At 40.4% G+C, this 14,909-nt stretch overlaps 1 protein-coding gene across 1 annotated transcript; it reads left to right on the top strand.

Annotated features, from left to right (window-relative positions):
* The first annotated feature begins 3,365 nt into the window (after nucleotides 1-3,365).
* On the top strand, nucleotides 3,366-9,817 carry Tdrd15 (tudor domain containing 15). Its single transcript, XM_021654305.1, has 2 exons — nucleotides 3,366-9,129; nucleotides 9,789-9,817. The coding sequence occupies exons 1-2, from the start codon at nucleotides 3,366-3,368 to the stop codon at nucleotides 9,815-9,817; spliced, it is 5,793 nt and encodes a 1,930-aa protein (XP_021509980.1).
* Nucleotides 9,818-14,909: the final 5,092 nt, after the last annotated feature.

Below are 14,909 nucleotides of genomic sequence, written 5' to 3'. Positions count from 1 at the left end.
GTACACGTTTACACTCCCATCAGCAATGGAGGAGGGTTCCCGTTTCTCCATAACCTCTCCAGTAAGTGTTGTCACTTGAGTTTTTAATCTTAGCCATTCTGATGGGTATAAGGTGAAATCTCAGTGTCGTTTTGGTTTGCATTTCCCAAATGGTGGGAACTAGAAAAGATCATCCTGAGTGAGGTATCCTAGAAGCAGAAAGACACACATGGTATATACTGAGTTATAAGTGGAGATTATACATATAATATAGGACAAACATACGAAAATCTGTTCACCTAAAGAAGTTAAGCAAGAAGGAGGATGCTGGGTAAGATCCTCACTCAGAAAGGCAAATATAATGGACATCAGAAGAGGGAGAAAACAGGGAAAAGGACAGGTATCTACCACAGAGGTAGATTCTGAAAGACTCTACCCAGCAGGGTATCAAAACAGATGCTGAGACTCATAGCCAAACTTTGGGCAGAGTGCAGGGAATCTTATGAAAGAAGGGAGAGATAGAAAGAACTGGAGGGGACAGGAGCTCCTTAAGGAGAGCAAAAAAATTCTGGGCCCAGGGTTCTTTTCTGAGACTGATACTCCAACTAAGGATCACGCATAGAGATAACCTAGAACCCCTGCACAGCTGTAGCCCATGGCAGCTCAGTCTCCAAGAGGGAACCCTAGTAAGGGGAACAGGGACTGTCTCTGACATGAACTTAATGTCTGCCTCTGTGATCACCTACGCCTGAAAGGGGAGCAGCCTTACCAGGCCACAGAGGAAGACAATACAGCCAGCTCTAATAAGATGTGATAGGCTAGGGTCTCAGTAGACTGGGGGAGGGGTATGGGAAGAGAAGAGGGAGGGAGAGTAGGACTGGGAGGGAACAAGGGGGGAGGCTACAGCTGGGATACAAAGTGAATACAGTTTAAGAAAAAAAGAAAAAAATACTATGAATTTGAATTTAATTAAAAAACATAGATGCAATTAACTTTTTAAAACCAAAATATTCAGATGTATACTAAGTTTTAAAGTAAAGGAGGACACAAGTCCATCTGAAGAACTGTTAGACTCCCTTGTTTGTTTTATTTACATCTTCCTGTCCTGATTGTCACACAATTATAGAAGGAGGTGGGCAATTAGAGATGTATAAACTTGATGTTTTCAACACTGTGCTATGGGATGCAATAAGATGTGTTATGTGAACTTGTGTTCATTAGAATGATTGTATCCCCATTTGACGATTTTTACAATTAAATTTTATAAACTTGAGGTTATTAGAATACCAATCAATCAATTTTATAGATCTCTATCTATTTTTATCTTTAATGACGTTTTTGCTGAAACATTTGAAAAGTCCTAATTTAATTGAACCTCTCATTTTATAGTTTTAATGTTTGAGTAGAAGCAAAAACAAGTTTGTCAAATTCCACACTTCGGGTTCGGGTGAAAGGTGACGTCTGAATTATGTTAACACAATATACTTCCTATAGAATAGTGAGTGACGACTCCCAGGACTCTTATAGGGAGAGAGGGTTGTCTTAAATTATGCTTTGAAGTGACCCAGCTGTTCATTGTAAAAAATAATTGATTTGCGTTTGCAATCCTAGCTTACATATTTTTTCCTGAATGTTCTCTGAATTTTAGTTGGTCAGTAGATGCAGGAAGGTGTGGCTTTGTCCATGACACAGAAACTTTCTTTCTGATCCCATTGAGCAAGCTTTGGGCAGGCAGATGTCGGAGGCTGATTGACACCCACAGGATACATTTGTTTTTACACAATTAAGAATTTATTAAAAAAATTATTCCACATTGTGGGTCTTTGTTGAGCATCTTTATTCGAGAATTCATCTACAAACTGCATCTTCACATCCATATGTGATACATCTCCTAGGCTGTTTTTTATGGATTCCTGTTGCCCTCTGGAAACCATTAGCTATTGCCCATGAATCTTCAACCTTTTCTTCAGATAAAGCACATGTAACAGTATGTCTGTCTACTATGAAGATTTTCCATGATTTCTTAGGGAAACTCAGCACACGGTTGGAGTGTAATTCCTCAGCAATTTATTTTGGGGTATTACTAGCTTTCGATGAGAGCCATGGGCAAGCCAGACTTAGATTCTTTTTTACCCCCCTGTTATGAAGCAAGTTTGGATTGTCTGAAGGAATAAAAATGGTCTGGACAGTTAGAATTCTAGTGTTATAAGGACTATTTCATACTACATCCTTGTGTCTTTGGGCTTGGATTGGCTAATACCATTCTCGGTATTTATATTTGACAAAGTTATTCTGCTGGGTTCCCTTTAAATACTAAGAAGATCTGCCATGCTGCCCAAAGTATGGAATACCCATTGATTGGACCTAGCAACTGAGGGCCAAGCCATGATAGTATCACTATAATAATATGTGGCACATGTGCCACTTTGCGGTGCACTTCAACTCCAAACTGCAACACTGGGAGTATCTTGAACCTTCTGCATTTACTTACTTTAATTTTAGAGTCCCCTAAATCCGGAGATCAAAATAGAAACAAAGCTACATCTCAGAGCTAGAGATTTTTCTTTCTGTTTGTGGCTGGCCCACCAGGGTTAGATTTGCCCAGGCTTCCCTGACTTTCCAGGATTGTCCTACCCTAGTGGCATGCAGATCTCAGCTTATTATCCCCACAAAGCCTTGGGACTACATATTGGTAGTGTCTAAGTATTGCAAGCTAACACAAGGGAAAGAATGCAAACTTTGCCTCTTTTCTGACTTGCACCTGCCTGTTTTCTTCTCTCATCCCTTTGAATTGTTGCTTATTAGAAGCACCCTAGGCAGAGAATGAGGTCACTGGTGAATCTGATTTTCATTTTCTGTTATGCCACATCTACTGTATAGTAGAAATTTGCTAAGTTTTCAGGGAAGTAAGGATTACCTCTGTGTGTTCCAATAATGAGCTACACTATCCTATCTTGTCCTTTCAGTGAAATTTGTCTAATGTGTAATGGGCAGTGTTTATCTCAGCAACATCTTGTTTATGTCAACATCTTGCCTAGTGCATACAGTTTTTGCCAACATGTCTGACATGATAAGCAAAACAAAACACAACAAAATGTAAGGGCTGGTGAGATGGCTCAGTGAATAAGGACACATGCCACCAAGCCTGATGATCTGAGTTTGAAGTCCAGAGCTTACATGGTAGAAGGAGAGACCAAGTCCCATAGGTTGAACTCTGAGTTCCATTCACATACCTTGTCATGTGAGTCTCACCTACCCCCAACAAATAAATGTAAAAACAAATACAGCGTTATTGATCTACTTCAATTTACATAAGATTTTTATATAATATCGATATAGCCACCTATCAGAAGCTAATTTGTACATGTTTGTTTTCTTTCTAGAAAATGGAGTCTACGTCATTATTGCCAACATTTTTAGATGCAGATCTGACAGTTTTACATATTGAGTGTCTTCCCAAGGATATTCTTGTGAAATTTCAAGGCAAAAATAATTGTGTGTGTCAGTTTGACTATCACATATTGCAGAGGGAAATACAGTATATCCCCAAAGTGAAGGACAATGTGGGCATTGACGAGTTTTGCCTGGTGGAGGAAAGAGCGACTGGAGAGTGGCAGAGAGGAAGAGTTGTGGGAAAGAAGAATGAAGTGTACACAGTTCTGCTCATTGACCGGGGAGAAGAGCTGAGGGTGGATGGTACTCGCGTAGCCTCCGCTTGCAAAAAGTTATTTGAACTCCCGCCCAGAGTCGTATTTGGCATCTTTGCCAACATACTCCCAGTTGGAGAGAAATGGTCTCCCAAAGCTTTGAATTATTTCAAGTCACTGGTAGGAATACAGCTGAAAGGCAATATGCAAACTATTTTGCCTCTTCAAATGATTCTGCTTGAGGCACCCAAAGTTATATCTGGGGTTCTTGAATTACAGTTAGGAAGATTTGTCGATAGGGATACATTTCGTCTTATTGTGGAAATCTTAAAGGAAATCCCCCAGCCCATGCCAGACTTACTACAACACACAAGACCCGAGACATCATTAAGTAGCAATAGAACTTTGCTTGATGTTCAGTATGTCCTAGATAATTTCCAGCCATCTTTACCAGTGGGAGGTTTAGACAGCATCCAAGTGTCCTGTGCACTGAGCGCCAGTAAATTTTATTGTCAACTACTTAAGCGGATTCCAGAGCTAGAAGACTTGACAGACTGTATGAGTTTGCATTACAACAAAGCTGGTCAAGAGACTAGCCCTACTTGTGATAATTTTGGACTCCTGTGTGTTGCTAAAGCGACAAATGGACAGTGGCAAAGAGGAATTCTCCAGCAGCTCCTGCCTGATAATCAAGTGAAAATTTGGTTCATGGATTATGGCAGCACCGAGTCTATACCCTCCATTTACGTGAAGAAACTGAAACAGGATTTTCTTTTTGCACCGTTGTTTTCATTTCCATGCTCTCTGACATATTTACACAGTCCAGACCAAGAAGTAAGAAAACAGCAACTTAGTGTGTTTAAGCAAGCCCTCTTAGGACACATAGTAAATGCCCACATTGACTGGTTCAGTGAGGATGAACGCTTGTATTATGTGACTTTGCAGTCTCAAGAATCTGCAGTTAATTCTAAGTGCCTGCCTAGGACGAGGGGCACACAAATACGTTGTTCTGCACTTGAGTCCACCATTTCCAATGCCTTGAGTGAGGCAGGCGCTTTTGAGGCAGACAGCTTTGGAGTTGATAGTTTTGTTGGACATGTTGAGCCCTCAGTGGGTGGACTAAATGAACAGGATGACTTAAAAGCAGGTTTTCCCATTAGAACTGTAGAAATGGAGACAGAAGCTACCCACATAGCCTCTGTAGTGAATGTGTTGGACCCATCAAGTTTCTGGGTGCGCATTAACAAACATCAGAGCAGATTCCAAGACATAATGAAGACTATAAATAAGTTTTATAATGCGCCTGAAAATGGTGAACTAACTCTGAGAAACCCTAAACCTGGACTATTCTGCTGCGCCAGATATAGCAAGGATAGGTGTTTCTACCGAGCCATCATCACTGACGTGAATAATTATCGGGTTAATGTTTACCTCTTGGATTACGGGAATACTGACTCCATACCATTTTTTGATGCAAAAATTTTGCTTCCAGAATTCTGTGAGTTGCCTCCCTTAGCCATACACTGTTCACTTGCAAACATATCTCCAGTCACAGATGTATGGATAAAGGCAGCAACAGATTATTTTAAAAAAATCGTTTCAAACAAAGCAATTTTGCTTCAGGTTATAGCAAAAAGAGACAACAAGTACATGGTGAATATTCAGAATATTGAAGCCCCTGACAATAGCGATGTTGTCTCTCTAATGCTACAAGCCGGATATGCTGGATATGCCAGGTCTGCAGAGGTAGCATCAGATTCCCCCAGATCTAGAAGAGACTGTTCAGTGCTAACGTTAAAATCTAAAGATTTATTTCATGGTAAAAATATTGTGGTCTCTGTCCCTGTCAAAAGACCTAACTCTGAGAAGACTCATTCCAGTAAGCTGAAAGAAAACATCTCATCTTTTTGCAGGTTCCTGGATTTAAATTTTTCTTTCAACTTATTCTTTGAACCCAACTCATCACCACCTTATAAGGAATATGTGTTCAAACCAGGAAAACTTCTCAAAGTCAACTGTTCTTATTGCCATGGCCCAGGTGATTTTTCATGCCAGCTTCAGTGTAAGTTAGAAGATTTAAAATTACTGATGGAACAAATTCAAGACTATTATAGCATCCACCCAGAGCCGTATCAGACTGGGAAGGTGGCTTGTGTTGCTAAGCATTCCAGAGATGGGAGGTGGTACAGGGCTGCCATCTTGACTCAAGCATCAGAACAAGAAGTTGAACTAATATTTGTTGACTACGGCAACCAAGAGCGAGTTTTCATTAAAGACCTCTGTGCTATCAACCCACATTTTCTTGCTTTGGAAGCCCAGGCTTTCAGATGTTGTCTCAACTATTTAGTTGAGCCCATTACTTGTAAACTACTAGACTGGCCAGCAGAAGCATCCAGAGACTTTAAAAATTTCATTTCTTCATGTGGAGGCTTACTCACCTGTATAGTGTATGCCTTAGTTCTCATACACCCTAGATGCTTATACAACTTGGTGGATTTACAATCATCACTTACCAGTGCAAGTGAATTTCTCCTTCGTCGTGGCTCCACCCACTACAATGTTTTATCAAGACCACTCCCATTTTCAGTTAGTCTTTACAGTTACTATTACTCTTCCTTTGATATAAAGATTGGAAGTGAAGAAGATGTGTATATATCTCATGTGTATAGTCCCAAAAAGTTCTTTTGCCAGCTTTGTAGAAACAATAAAGACTTAGAGATGTTGGAGACAAAAATCACAGAGATGATTAGCCTCAAAATGTGTTCAAAGTATGAGTGGAACAGAATGAGACTGTGCATCTCTAAATACATAGAGGATGGGCTATCGTACAGAGCTTTGGTAAAGCCAACAGAGTCGTCATCTGGCCCTTGTGTTTATTTTGTGGACTATGGGAATGAACAATTTGTAGAAGAAAATATGCTGTGTGCCATTTCTGATCAGTTTCCAGAGCTGCTGTTTACACCTATGCAAGCGATTCAATGTTTTCTGTCAGATCTTCGAGATATCGATATTCCAGGAGAAATCAATAGATGGTTTGAAGACAATTTCTTAGGGAAACCATTAAAGGCTGTAATACTGTCTAGGGAATCAGATGGGCAGCTTGGTATAGACTTATATGATGGGTATCAACATATAAATCAGACAATAAAATTGCTACTTAATGTTTATGGAGAAAAACATTCTGAACAAGCATGGCATGCAGAAAAGAATCAGAGGTTAAATCAGGCGTCCCCTCTTCCTTTGAAAGAAAGCACAGAAAGTAACTGTTGCCACGGTACCATAAATAAAACTAGCCTCACAACACATTTTGTGAACAAAACAGATCAATTGATGCATCCCAAAAGCATATACACCAGGCGTTTGAAGCCATCCATTTGTTATAAAGTTAAACCCACTCCAAAAAGCAAACTGAAGAAGTCCTTGAAGGATGGATTCAAACATGTAAGATTTGCCCCTGGGTCTGCACACATTCCTAAAGACAGTGACATGGGTCCCAAGTCAGGAGAGATGGTATCAAAATTATTTACCAAAGACTTAAATCAATCAGCTTCTCAAAGCCTGTGCATCCTTATTACACCTCCAATCACAAAGAGTCCTCAACCCCACGTCAGCCTGAGTACTCAAGTCAAAGGGTCAGCACCTATTATCCATCATCCAGCCAGTTTTCATATTCCACTTGCTGGGAATATAAATAAAGCAACGGAACTCACTGATGCTCTAAGTGAAAGGACAAGTAGCCAGAAAACTCAGTACTTCCTGAGCCCTCTGGTGAGAGATTATGTAGAACACTCTAATGACCATGCCATGTCCAGAGATGTTTCTAAGAAAGTGTTGCCTGAAGGGTCCTTTGAAGTGGAAGTTTTTGATCATGGTAATTCTGCCATAGTAAATGGAGCTAAAGTTTATTCAATTAACAGGGAACTCTTAACTATCCCCCAGCTGGGAATTTATTCTTTTCTTCATAGGATAAGGTGGAATGGGCCCATCGAAATGTGTAAAAGCAAAATTGCAGATTATTTTGCATTGGCAGTCACTAACAGAACAGTTTCTTGTGAATTTTTGAAGATGCATGATCAGAAGTGGGAAGTAAATATAACCTGTTGTGATAAGTGTGTCATCAAGAAATGTCTGAGGTGGTCGCCATGTCCGAAACGACAGAAGGCAGCCTTGCAGATGCCTCAGCTCACCTCTCACAAAGTTAGCATCCACGAAGACAATGACGGGAAGACAGGAGGAGTAAACACGTGTGAAGGTGCCATTCTCTTCCAACCATTCTTCCAAAAGCTAGTTGAAATTCCTTTTGAACTTTTAAGACACGGGCACCTTGAAAAAGATGAAATGATTTACGTTCCACAGAACGGGCAATTTCATGCGACGGTACCAACAAATCAGAAAGCATTAGATTTAGCACTATTAATTACCAAAGAAAAGAAAAATCCCTCTTTATTATCAGCGGGTAGTATGAAAAGGGAGTTAGAATTTTTGGCAACATCTAAAAGGTATTTAAAGTGGTCCCAGCCCCAAGCAGAAGAGCAGAGGATGGGTGAGAAAGAACTTGCTTTTTTAATGGATCATGAACGGCACGAAGTAGTGCGCATAAATGATACCAAGGTACATAGTGGTGAGATCATAAATATTCTGAGGCACGGTGTGTCTCATAAACGGCCTTGGTTTACGCATTCTACCCTTGAGTTCATTGTGTGTTTATTTGCTCATTTGGAAATGAGCATCCTTTCCCTGAAATGTTTAGACCATGCTTGGGAGGTGAACATTTTGGTAGATGGCATGTTGCTTATGGGGTATTTAAATGGGGAAGAACAGAAACCACGCTCTTCAGGTCCTGTTTTTGGTCTGGGCCCCGACACTCTTCTGTCTCCGTGTGCTACCCGGCCATTTGTCTGGGCACCACTCCAAAATGGCAGGTGGTATTGCGGCATCGCTACTGCTGTCCAGGACCCCTCAGACTTCTGTGTGCAGTTAGAGGATTTCTTTGACACAATGAAGTACCTCTTTACCTTGCTTTCAGACATGCCAGAGCCCTTGCAAGCGCTGCCTCTGGAGCTCGTGATTCCTGGTTCAAGTTGCTTGTTTAAAAGTGAGTTTGACGACCAGTGGAGCAGAGCAGAAATTTCTGAAGTTTCTGATCAATCTTTACATCTTGTTTTGATTGACTATGGACTTTCTGTTTACGTACCTAATTCAGAAGCAATAAATCTTAAATCTGTACCCGAAAAAATTATGAATTTGCCAAGGCTGAGCTATCCATGTAGCCTGTTTGGTGCCTTGCCTGTTACAGGGAATCTGTGGAATAATGAAGTCAGACAGTTTTTTCAAGATTTTCTGAGCAAACCAGGGCTAGTTTTTCGGTTCAGGGAGTATAGTCCTGCAGCAGTATCGGAAGTGGACGTCGTTCATGAGAACGACAGTGTAGCAGATGTACTAGTGGCATCCGGTCTTGCCGTGCATCCTAAGGATTCAGCCCACCCTGGTGGCATTACTGCTAGCAGACCTAAGAGAGCCCGGCATCAACTACAGAGCCATCCTGTCTGCCCACTGTTGGGCAAACACTGTTACAGAAAGGAAAGTATTAATTACAGCACCGACAAACAAAAGCTACAGAAGAAGAAGCATACAAAAAGGAGGAATGTTTCTAGATGCCTCTTAAGGGAAAGCCGTGTTAGTGAAAAATTACATCCTGGAAATGTAAAACTGAGAAGAAGCGTCGTTGGTGGGAAACTTAACTTCCAAGGTGCAAGTTTGTTTGAGATATATGCAGCAGCTGCATCTGGAGGACCACCTGATTGTTTGCAGAATGCCACAGGCTGCTTTGAAAGCATTTGTGAAAACCTATCAACTGAAGGATTCCAGGAAAAGAGTTACACAATGGACCCAAAAGCAGTGGGTGTTAATGAAAAAATTTCAGTAGAACATTTGAAAAGTAAGTCACTGTTTTCAAAGGAGTTTCTATTTTTGAGTCTTTGTTTTTAATGGACTAAAATTGTTTGGAATAAAAAATATCATATTACAGAAAAAAATTCTTACTAGAGAATCTGAATAGAGCTAGGCACATGGTGTATGGTGGCTGCAATCCCAGAGCTTACCAGGCAGCGGCAAGCAGATCACCTGAGGCTAGCCCCAGCTGGACCGTGAGTCCCAGGGCAGCGGACTCTGCAGGGGAAAACCCTCTCTAACAAACAAACATGATAACTTGGCGGGTAAAACGTTGTTTTGCCACCTTTACCATTTCTGAATGGCAAATCTTTTAGATTTTAGTAAAGGGTAGCTATTTCCACAACTACACACATGCACACATATGTTACGTTTTACCAATGCTATCAAGAGCTTCGTAAAACTCGGGAGGTTGTTGGAGTTCAGGTTGACATCTTTCTCCGGTTAGCTAGCTCTTGGGCTCCTTTTTGCAGAATCAATTTTCTAGGATTCACATTATTTTGTAACAGATAAATTATGTATCTAGGTACTTTTGAGTGTATTGCTAGCATATTGCTAAGTCAGTTAAAATTTATTGAACAAACTAAAGTGTATTTTCTCTTAAGCCATTAGACGTAAAATAGATTCTAAGATAGTACTAAGATTTTACTATTGTATATGCTATTGTATGATTTTTCTTATTTGAATTTTATTAACTTTTCTGTATGGATTATTTACTGTTGGTTTTATAGGCAATGGCGTTCCTTCTTGATGAATATTTGTTCAGACTTCTAAATAATGCTTATCACATATCTCAAATTATAACTCACATAATCACAGATTACGCTCTTTCAGTGAGTAGAAATGTCTTGTGTTTACTGATGCACAATCGTTGTAATGCATTTTATTTGAGTTCACATTTATAGTGATCACAGTTGAAAAGAGTGCTATGAAACTGGACTCTTTCTCATCTAGCTTTCAAACCTTTCATTGTTAAACTAGTGCATGTGATTGTGGTAGCAGAGAGTGGTTTGCTATATTCCAGGCACTGTGTTAAAGAGTTAGATATATTCCTCACCGAACACTTACTGAAACACTGTGGTGGAAGCTGGTATTAATGTTCAACCTTTGCGTGCCCCCCCGCCCCAGTTTGCCTGAATTGCAAGTCACTTTATCCATATTTGTTGTTTTGAAGCAAGGCTGGGGCTTAGTAGACAGGGTTTTAATATAGATTTACACATGGATGTTAGAGAGATAGAGTGCTGGGGGTTAAAGGAAAGCATAGTAAGTAGCAGGATGTGGTGGCACATGCCTGTAATCCCAGGATTTAGAAGGCAGAAGCAAGGAGTTATATGTATGTTTGAGGTCATCCTGGTCTACTTGTTAACAGTCAGCCAGAGATACATACTGAGAATGTATCTCAAAAGATAAATAGAACAAGACAAAACATATCAGAACATATACTTCCACGTTATGCCAAACACAATGGCATTTAACTGTCTTGCATACGATTCTGGCAGCAGCAAGAGACCTCAGCATTTTGGAGATGCCAATACCATAGGTGACCACCAGGAACAGTAGCCATGGAGTGGAGCTGGCCTGAGCTTAGAAGACAGGCTGTGTGTGGTGCAGAGGGCCTAGCCAGAAAAATGACTAATGAGAAAAGCCTGTGGGGTATTTTCTTTATTAGTGATTGATGAGGGAGGACTCAGTCTATTTTGTGTGGTGGTACCATCTCTAGGATGGTGGTCCTGCAGTTTTATACAAAAGCAGGATGAGCAAGCCATGGGAAGCATGCCAGTAAGCAGCACTCTTCCGTGACTTCTCCGTCAGCTCCTGCCTCCAGGTTCCTGACCTGCTTGAGTTCCTGTTTTGACTTTTTTCAGTGATGAACAGTGGTGTAGAAGTGTAAACCAAGTAAACACTTTCCTCCCCAAATTGCTTTGGTTATGGTGTTTCATCACAGCAATGGTAACCCTAACTAGGATGATAGACCAAGAATTAAATTATAATGTTTTTGGTTTAGAAAAGAATGTAGTGGCATATTTAAGTTTTTTTTTTCAGTAAAGAAGTTATTTAAATAATTTAGCCATTTTTATTCTATGTGCATTGATATTTAGCTTACATGTTTATCTGTGTGAGGGTGTCAGATCTTGGAGTTGCAGAGAGTTGTAAGCTGCCATGTGGGTGCTGGGAATTGAACCCAGGCCCTCTGGAAGAGTGGTGGTGCTCTTAGCCACTAAGCCAGCTCTCCAGTCCCATCAACAGAGAAGTTATGTAAGTGCACCATACGGGTTCAGGAGATGATAAACTGTAAAATTTGGTTAAAAAGATCCGTGGTTAAACTGATACGTCACACAAGTAACAAGGTAGTCTAGGCACATGTCTCAGCTGTAACTATCAGTTATAATATAGTACTGAGATTTTGCTTTTATGTTCCCTTTTCAGTTTAATGTCTAGTTTTCTGTATATTTTACTTATTATTCTTTGAGAATTTCGCACATCTATACAGTGAACTCTGATCATTCTTGGTTGGCTGGGATGGATGGTTTCTTTACCTATAGGTCACTTTAGAGAGAGACAAAGACAGTGCTGGCTAGTGACTAAAGCTGAATGTCCGGGCCACTGGCTTGGAATTGCAGCAGCGTGGGAAGCTGAAGCAGGCATATCTAAAGCTTTAGCCTTGCTCAAGCTACAGAGTAAGTTCACGATTAACACAGGCAACTCAGTGAAACCGTGCCTCAAAATAAAAAGTGGGATAAAGAGCTATAGATATGGCTCTGTATTAGAGTGTATAATACTATCTTCATACCCTAGTACCACAGAAACAAGCAAAAACTCCAAACCAAACCCAACCCAACCAGGAACATTAAAAAACAGACAGACGAACATTCAAAACCCACATCAACTATTGCTCAATAAAGTGCCATACATCTAAAGGTTCAGTATTGAGAGCAATATTGAAGCACATGGTTTGCATTTATAGTCAAATGTGACTTATCAGTGCTGAGGAATGAATTACTAATATTTGGACTTATTTGCATACATAGGAGTATCTTTGTGCGTGGGCCTACTCATGAAAAACAGTCTGATAACTAACTTCATCTCTTTTTACTTATTCTTTTAAATTTTATTTTTAGTAATTACAGATTATTCTCTTTGTATCCCAGCTGTAGCCCCCTCCCACATACCTTCTCACTCCCACTCTCCCTCCCTTTTCTTCTCCTATGCCCCTCCCCCAGTCCAATGATAGGGAGGGAATTTTATGAAAGAAGGGGAAGATAGAAAGGCCTGGAGGGAATAGGAGCTCTGCAAGGAGAGCAACAGAACCAAAAAATCTGGACACGGGTCTTTTCTGAGACTGATACTCCAGACAAGGACCATGCATGGAGATAACTTAGAACCCCTGCACAGAAGTAGCCCATGGCAGATCATTGTCCAAGTGGGTTCCCTAGTAAGGGGAACAGGGCCTGTCTCTGACATGAACTCAGGGGCTGGCTCTTTGATCACCTCCACCTGAGGGGGGAGCAGCCTTGCCAGTTCACAGAGGAAGACAAAGAAGCCAGTGTTTTTACTTATTTTGAGTCAAGGTCTCAGTAAGGTGCCGGGCAGACATTGAACCTGTTATCTCCCTGCCTCAGCTTCCCAAATAGCTGAGATTACAGGCCTGTGCCACCAGGTGCCACTTCAAAGTGCTTAAATGATGACCAAAGAGCAGTCAGAAATGTCTGTTTAACCTCCTGATCCCTGTATACCCCCTCCCCCAAGTCTCTTTGCCATTTTCATGAAGTGACTTGTTTTGTGACCCGTTTAGTTTAAGCAGGGCCAACTATTTGCTACTGAGAGACTCAGGAAACATGAAACAAAAATAAACACTTGCTTGGAAAACCACACATGTTGGTTTGCCTATAACATCTTTCACTGACCCTTAGGCTGAAAGTATTTTTAAACTTTATTTTCCCCTCCACCATTTTTGTTTTTCAAAGAAATGACTTTTGTGTTCCTTATCTCCTGGTGCTTTTAGTACTGGACAAACCAAACATGAAATTATACTCCCATTAATTATACTCAATTAAACCCAAATATTGAAAGCTATTCATAGTGTTGAAGCAAATATAAGAAACATGACTTTGTGGATTATAAATGTATGTACCTGCTATGGTTATAGTTTTCAAACAAAACAAAGTATAATGGTAAGGAAGAGGTTTAGCCAGGTGGTAGTGGTGCATGCCTTTAATCTCATCACTTGAGAGGTGGAGGCAGACAGATCTCCTTGACTTCAAGACCAGCCTGGTCTATGGATCCAGTTCCAGGGCAGCCAGTGCTGTACTGTCTCAACCACCCTCTCCCTCACCCCAAGAAAGAGCAGGTTTAATTTTAATAGAAAACTCCTGTACTCCTGTACAAGTGGGTCCCTGCAGTTGTTGTTACCACCTGCCTTGGTCTAGGACAGAATGACTTTGCCTGAAAGCCTCAGTATTAAGATCTTCTGCTTATTAAATAAGTACACAGGGTCTGGAGAGGTTGGTTAAGAGCACTTACTTCTCTTCTAGAGGACCAGGGTTTGGATTCCAGCCCACAATTACCTGTAACTCCAGCTCCAGGGGATCTGGCCCCCTCTTCTGGCCTATGTAAGTACCTGCACATATGTGCACACACAGAGACACATACACATACAGGAAAATAAGTTTTTTAAAAAAATGTACACAGAGTTTTAACACAGTACTTACCATCATAACAAAGCTTCCATTTTGAAGATGGAATTGTGATAATGAGCCATTTATGGTTCTAAATATATAGAATATAATGAAAGGAGCAGAATGTATGCATTTTCTCAACATGGAAATACATTAAGTGATTATGGTAAGATGTTTTTAGTTGTTGCATGTAATGGAGCTGTGTAACTTGTTTATTCTTCTTTTCCTTTACCTTTCATTTTTGTGACTTTTAATCCTTTTCTTTCTTTCTTTCTTTCTTTCTTTCTTTCTTTCTTTCTTTCTTTCCTTTTCTTTCTTTCTTCCTACTACTGGAGACTGCTCCTAGGGCTTTGCCTATTCAGTCAAGCAACTCTGCCAATGAGCTATTTGCCTCCTTTTGCTTTTTTGTTTGTCTTGAGACATCATGTCCTTAATGCTGGCCTCCAACTCATCCTTTAGTTTAGGACTTTGCTGAACTTACCGTTTTCCTCTCTCAGCTCCGCAAGTATCTTGTTGTCAGCTACTTTAGGATTTTTTTTTAAGTAAAGAAATCCCAGTTTTGATAGCATGCATAAATCTTAACTCAGTAAGAGCCACAGTATTTTGAAAATTATAATACACACTTGTGTTTTGTTTTTCAGTAGAGGGAGGTGGAGCC

Source organism: Meriones unguiculatus, chromosome 1, assembly GCF_030254825.1.
Source record: "Meriones unguiculatus strain TT.TT164.6M chromosome 1, Bangor_MerUng_6.1, whole genome shotgun sequence".
Taxonomy (NCBI): Eukaryota; Metazoa; Chordata; class Mammalia; order Rodentia; family Muridae; genus Meriones; species Meriones unguiculatus.
This window is presented reverse-complemented; position numbering and strand designations above follow the sequence as displayed.

What these genes read in the sequence shown, in the direction of transcription:
- Tdrd15 (XM_021654305.1), top strand. Translation starts at nt 3,366, where the DNA reads ATGGAGTCTACGTCATTATTGCCAACATTTTTAGATGCAGATCTGACA. An exon ending in CCCTGGTGGCATTACTGCTA is followed by an intron (nt 9,130 to 9,788) that starts GCAGACCTAAGA and finishes GTCCCAGGGCAG; the next exon opens with CGGACTCTGCAGGGGAAAAC.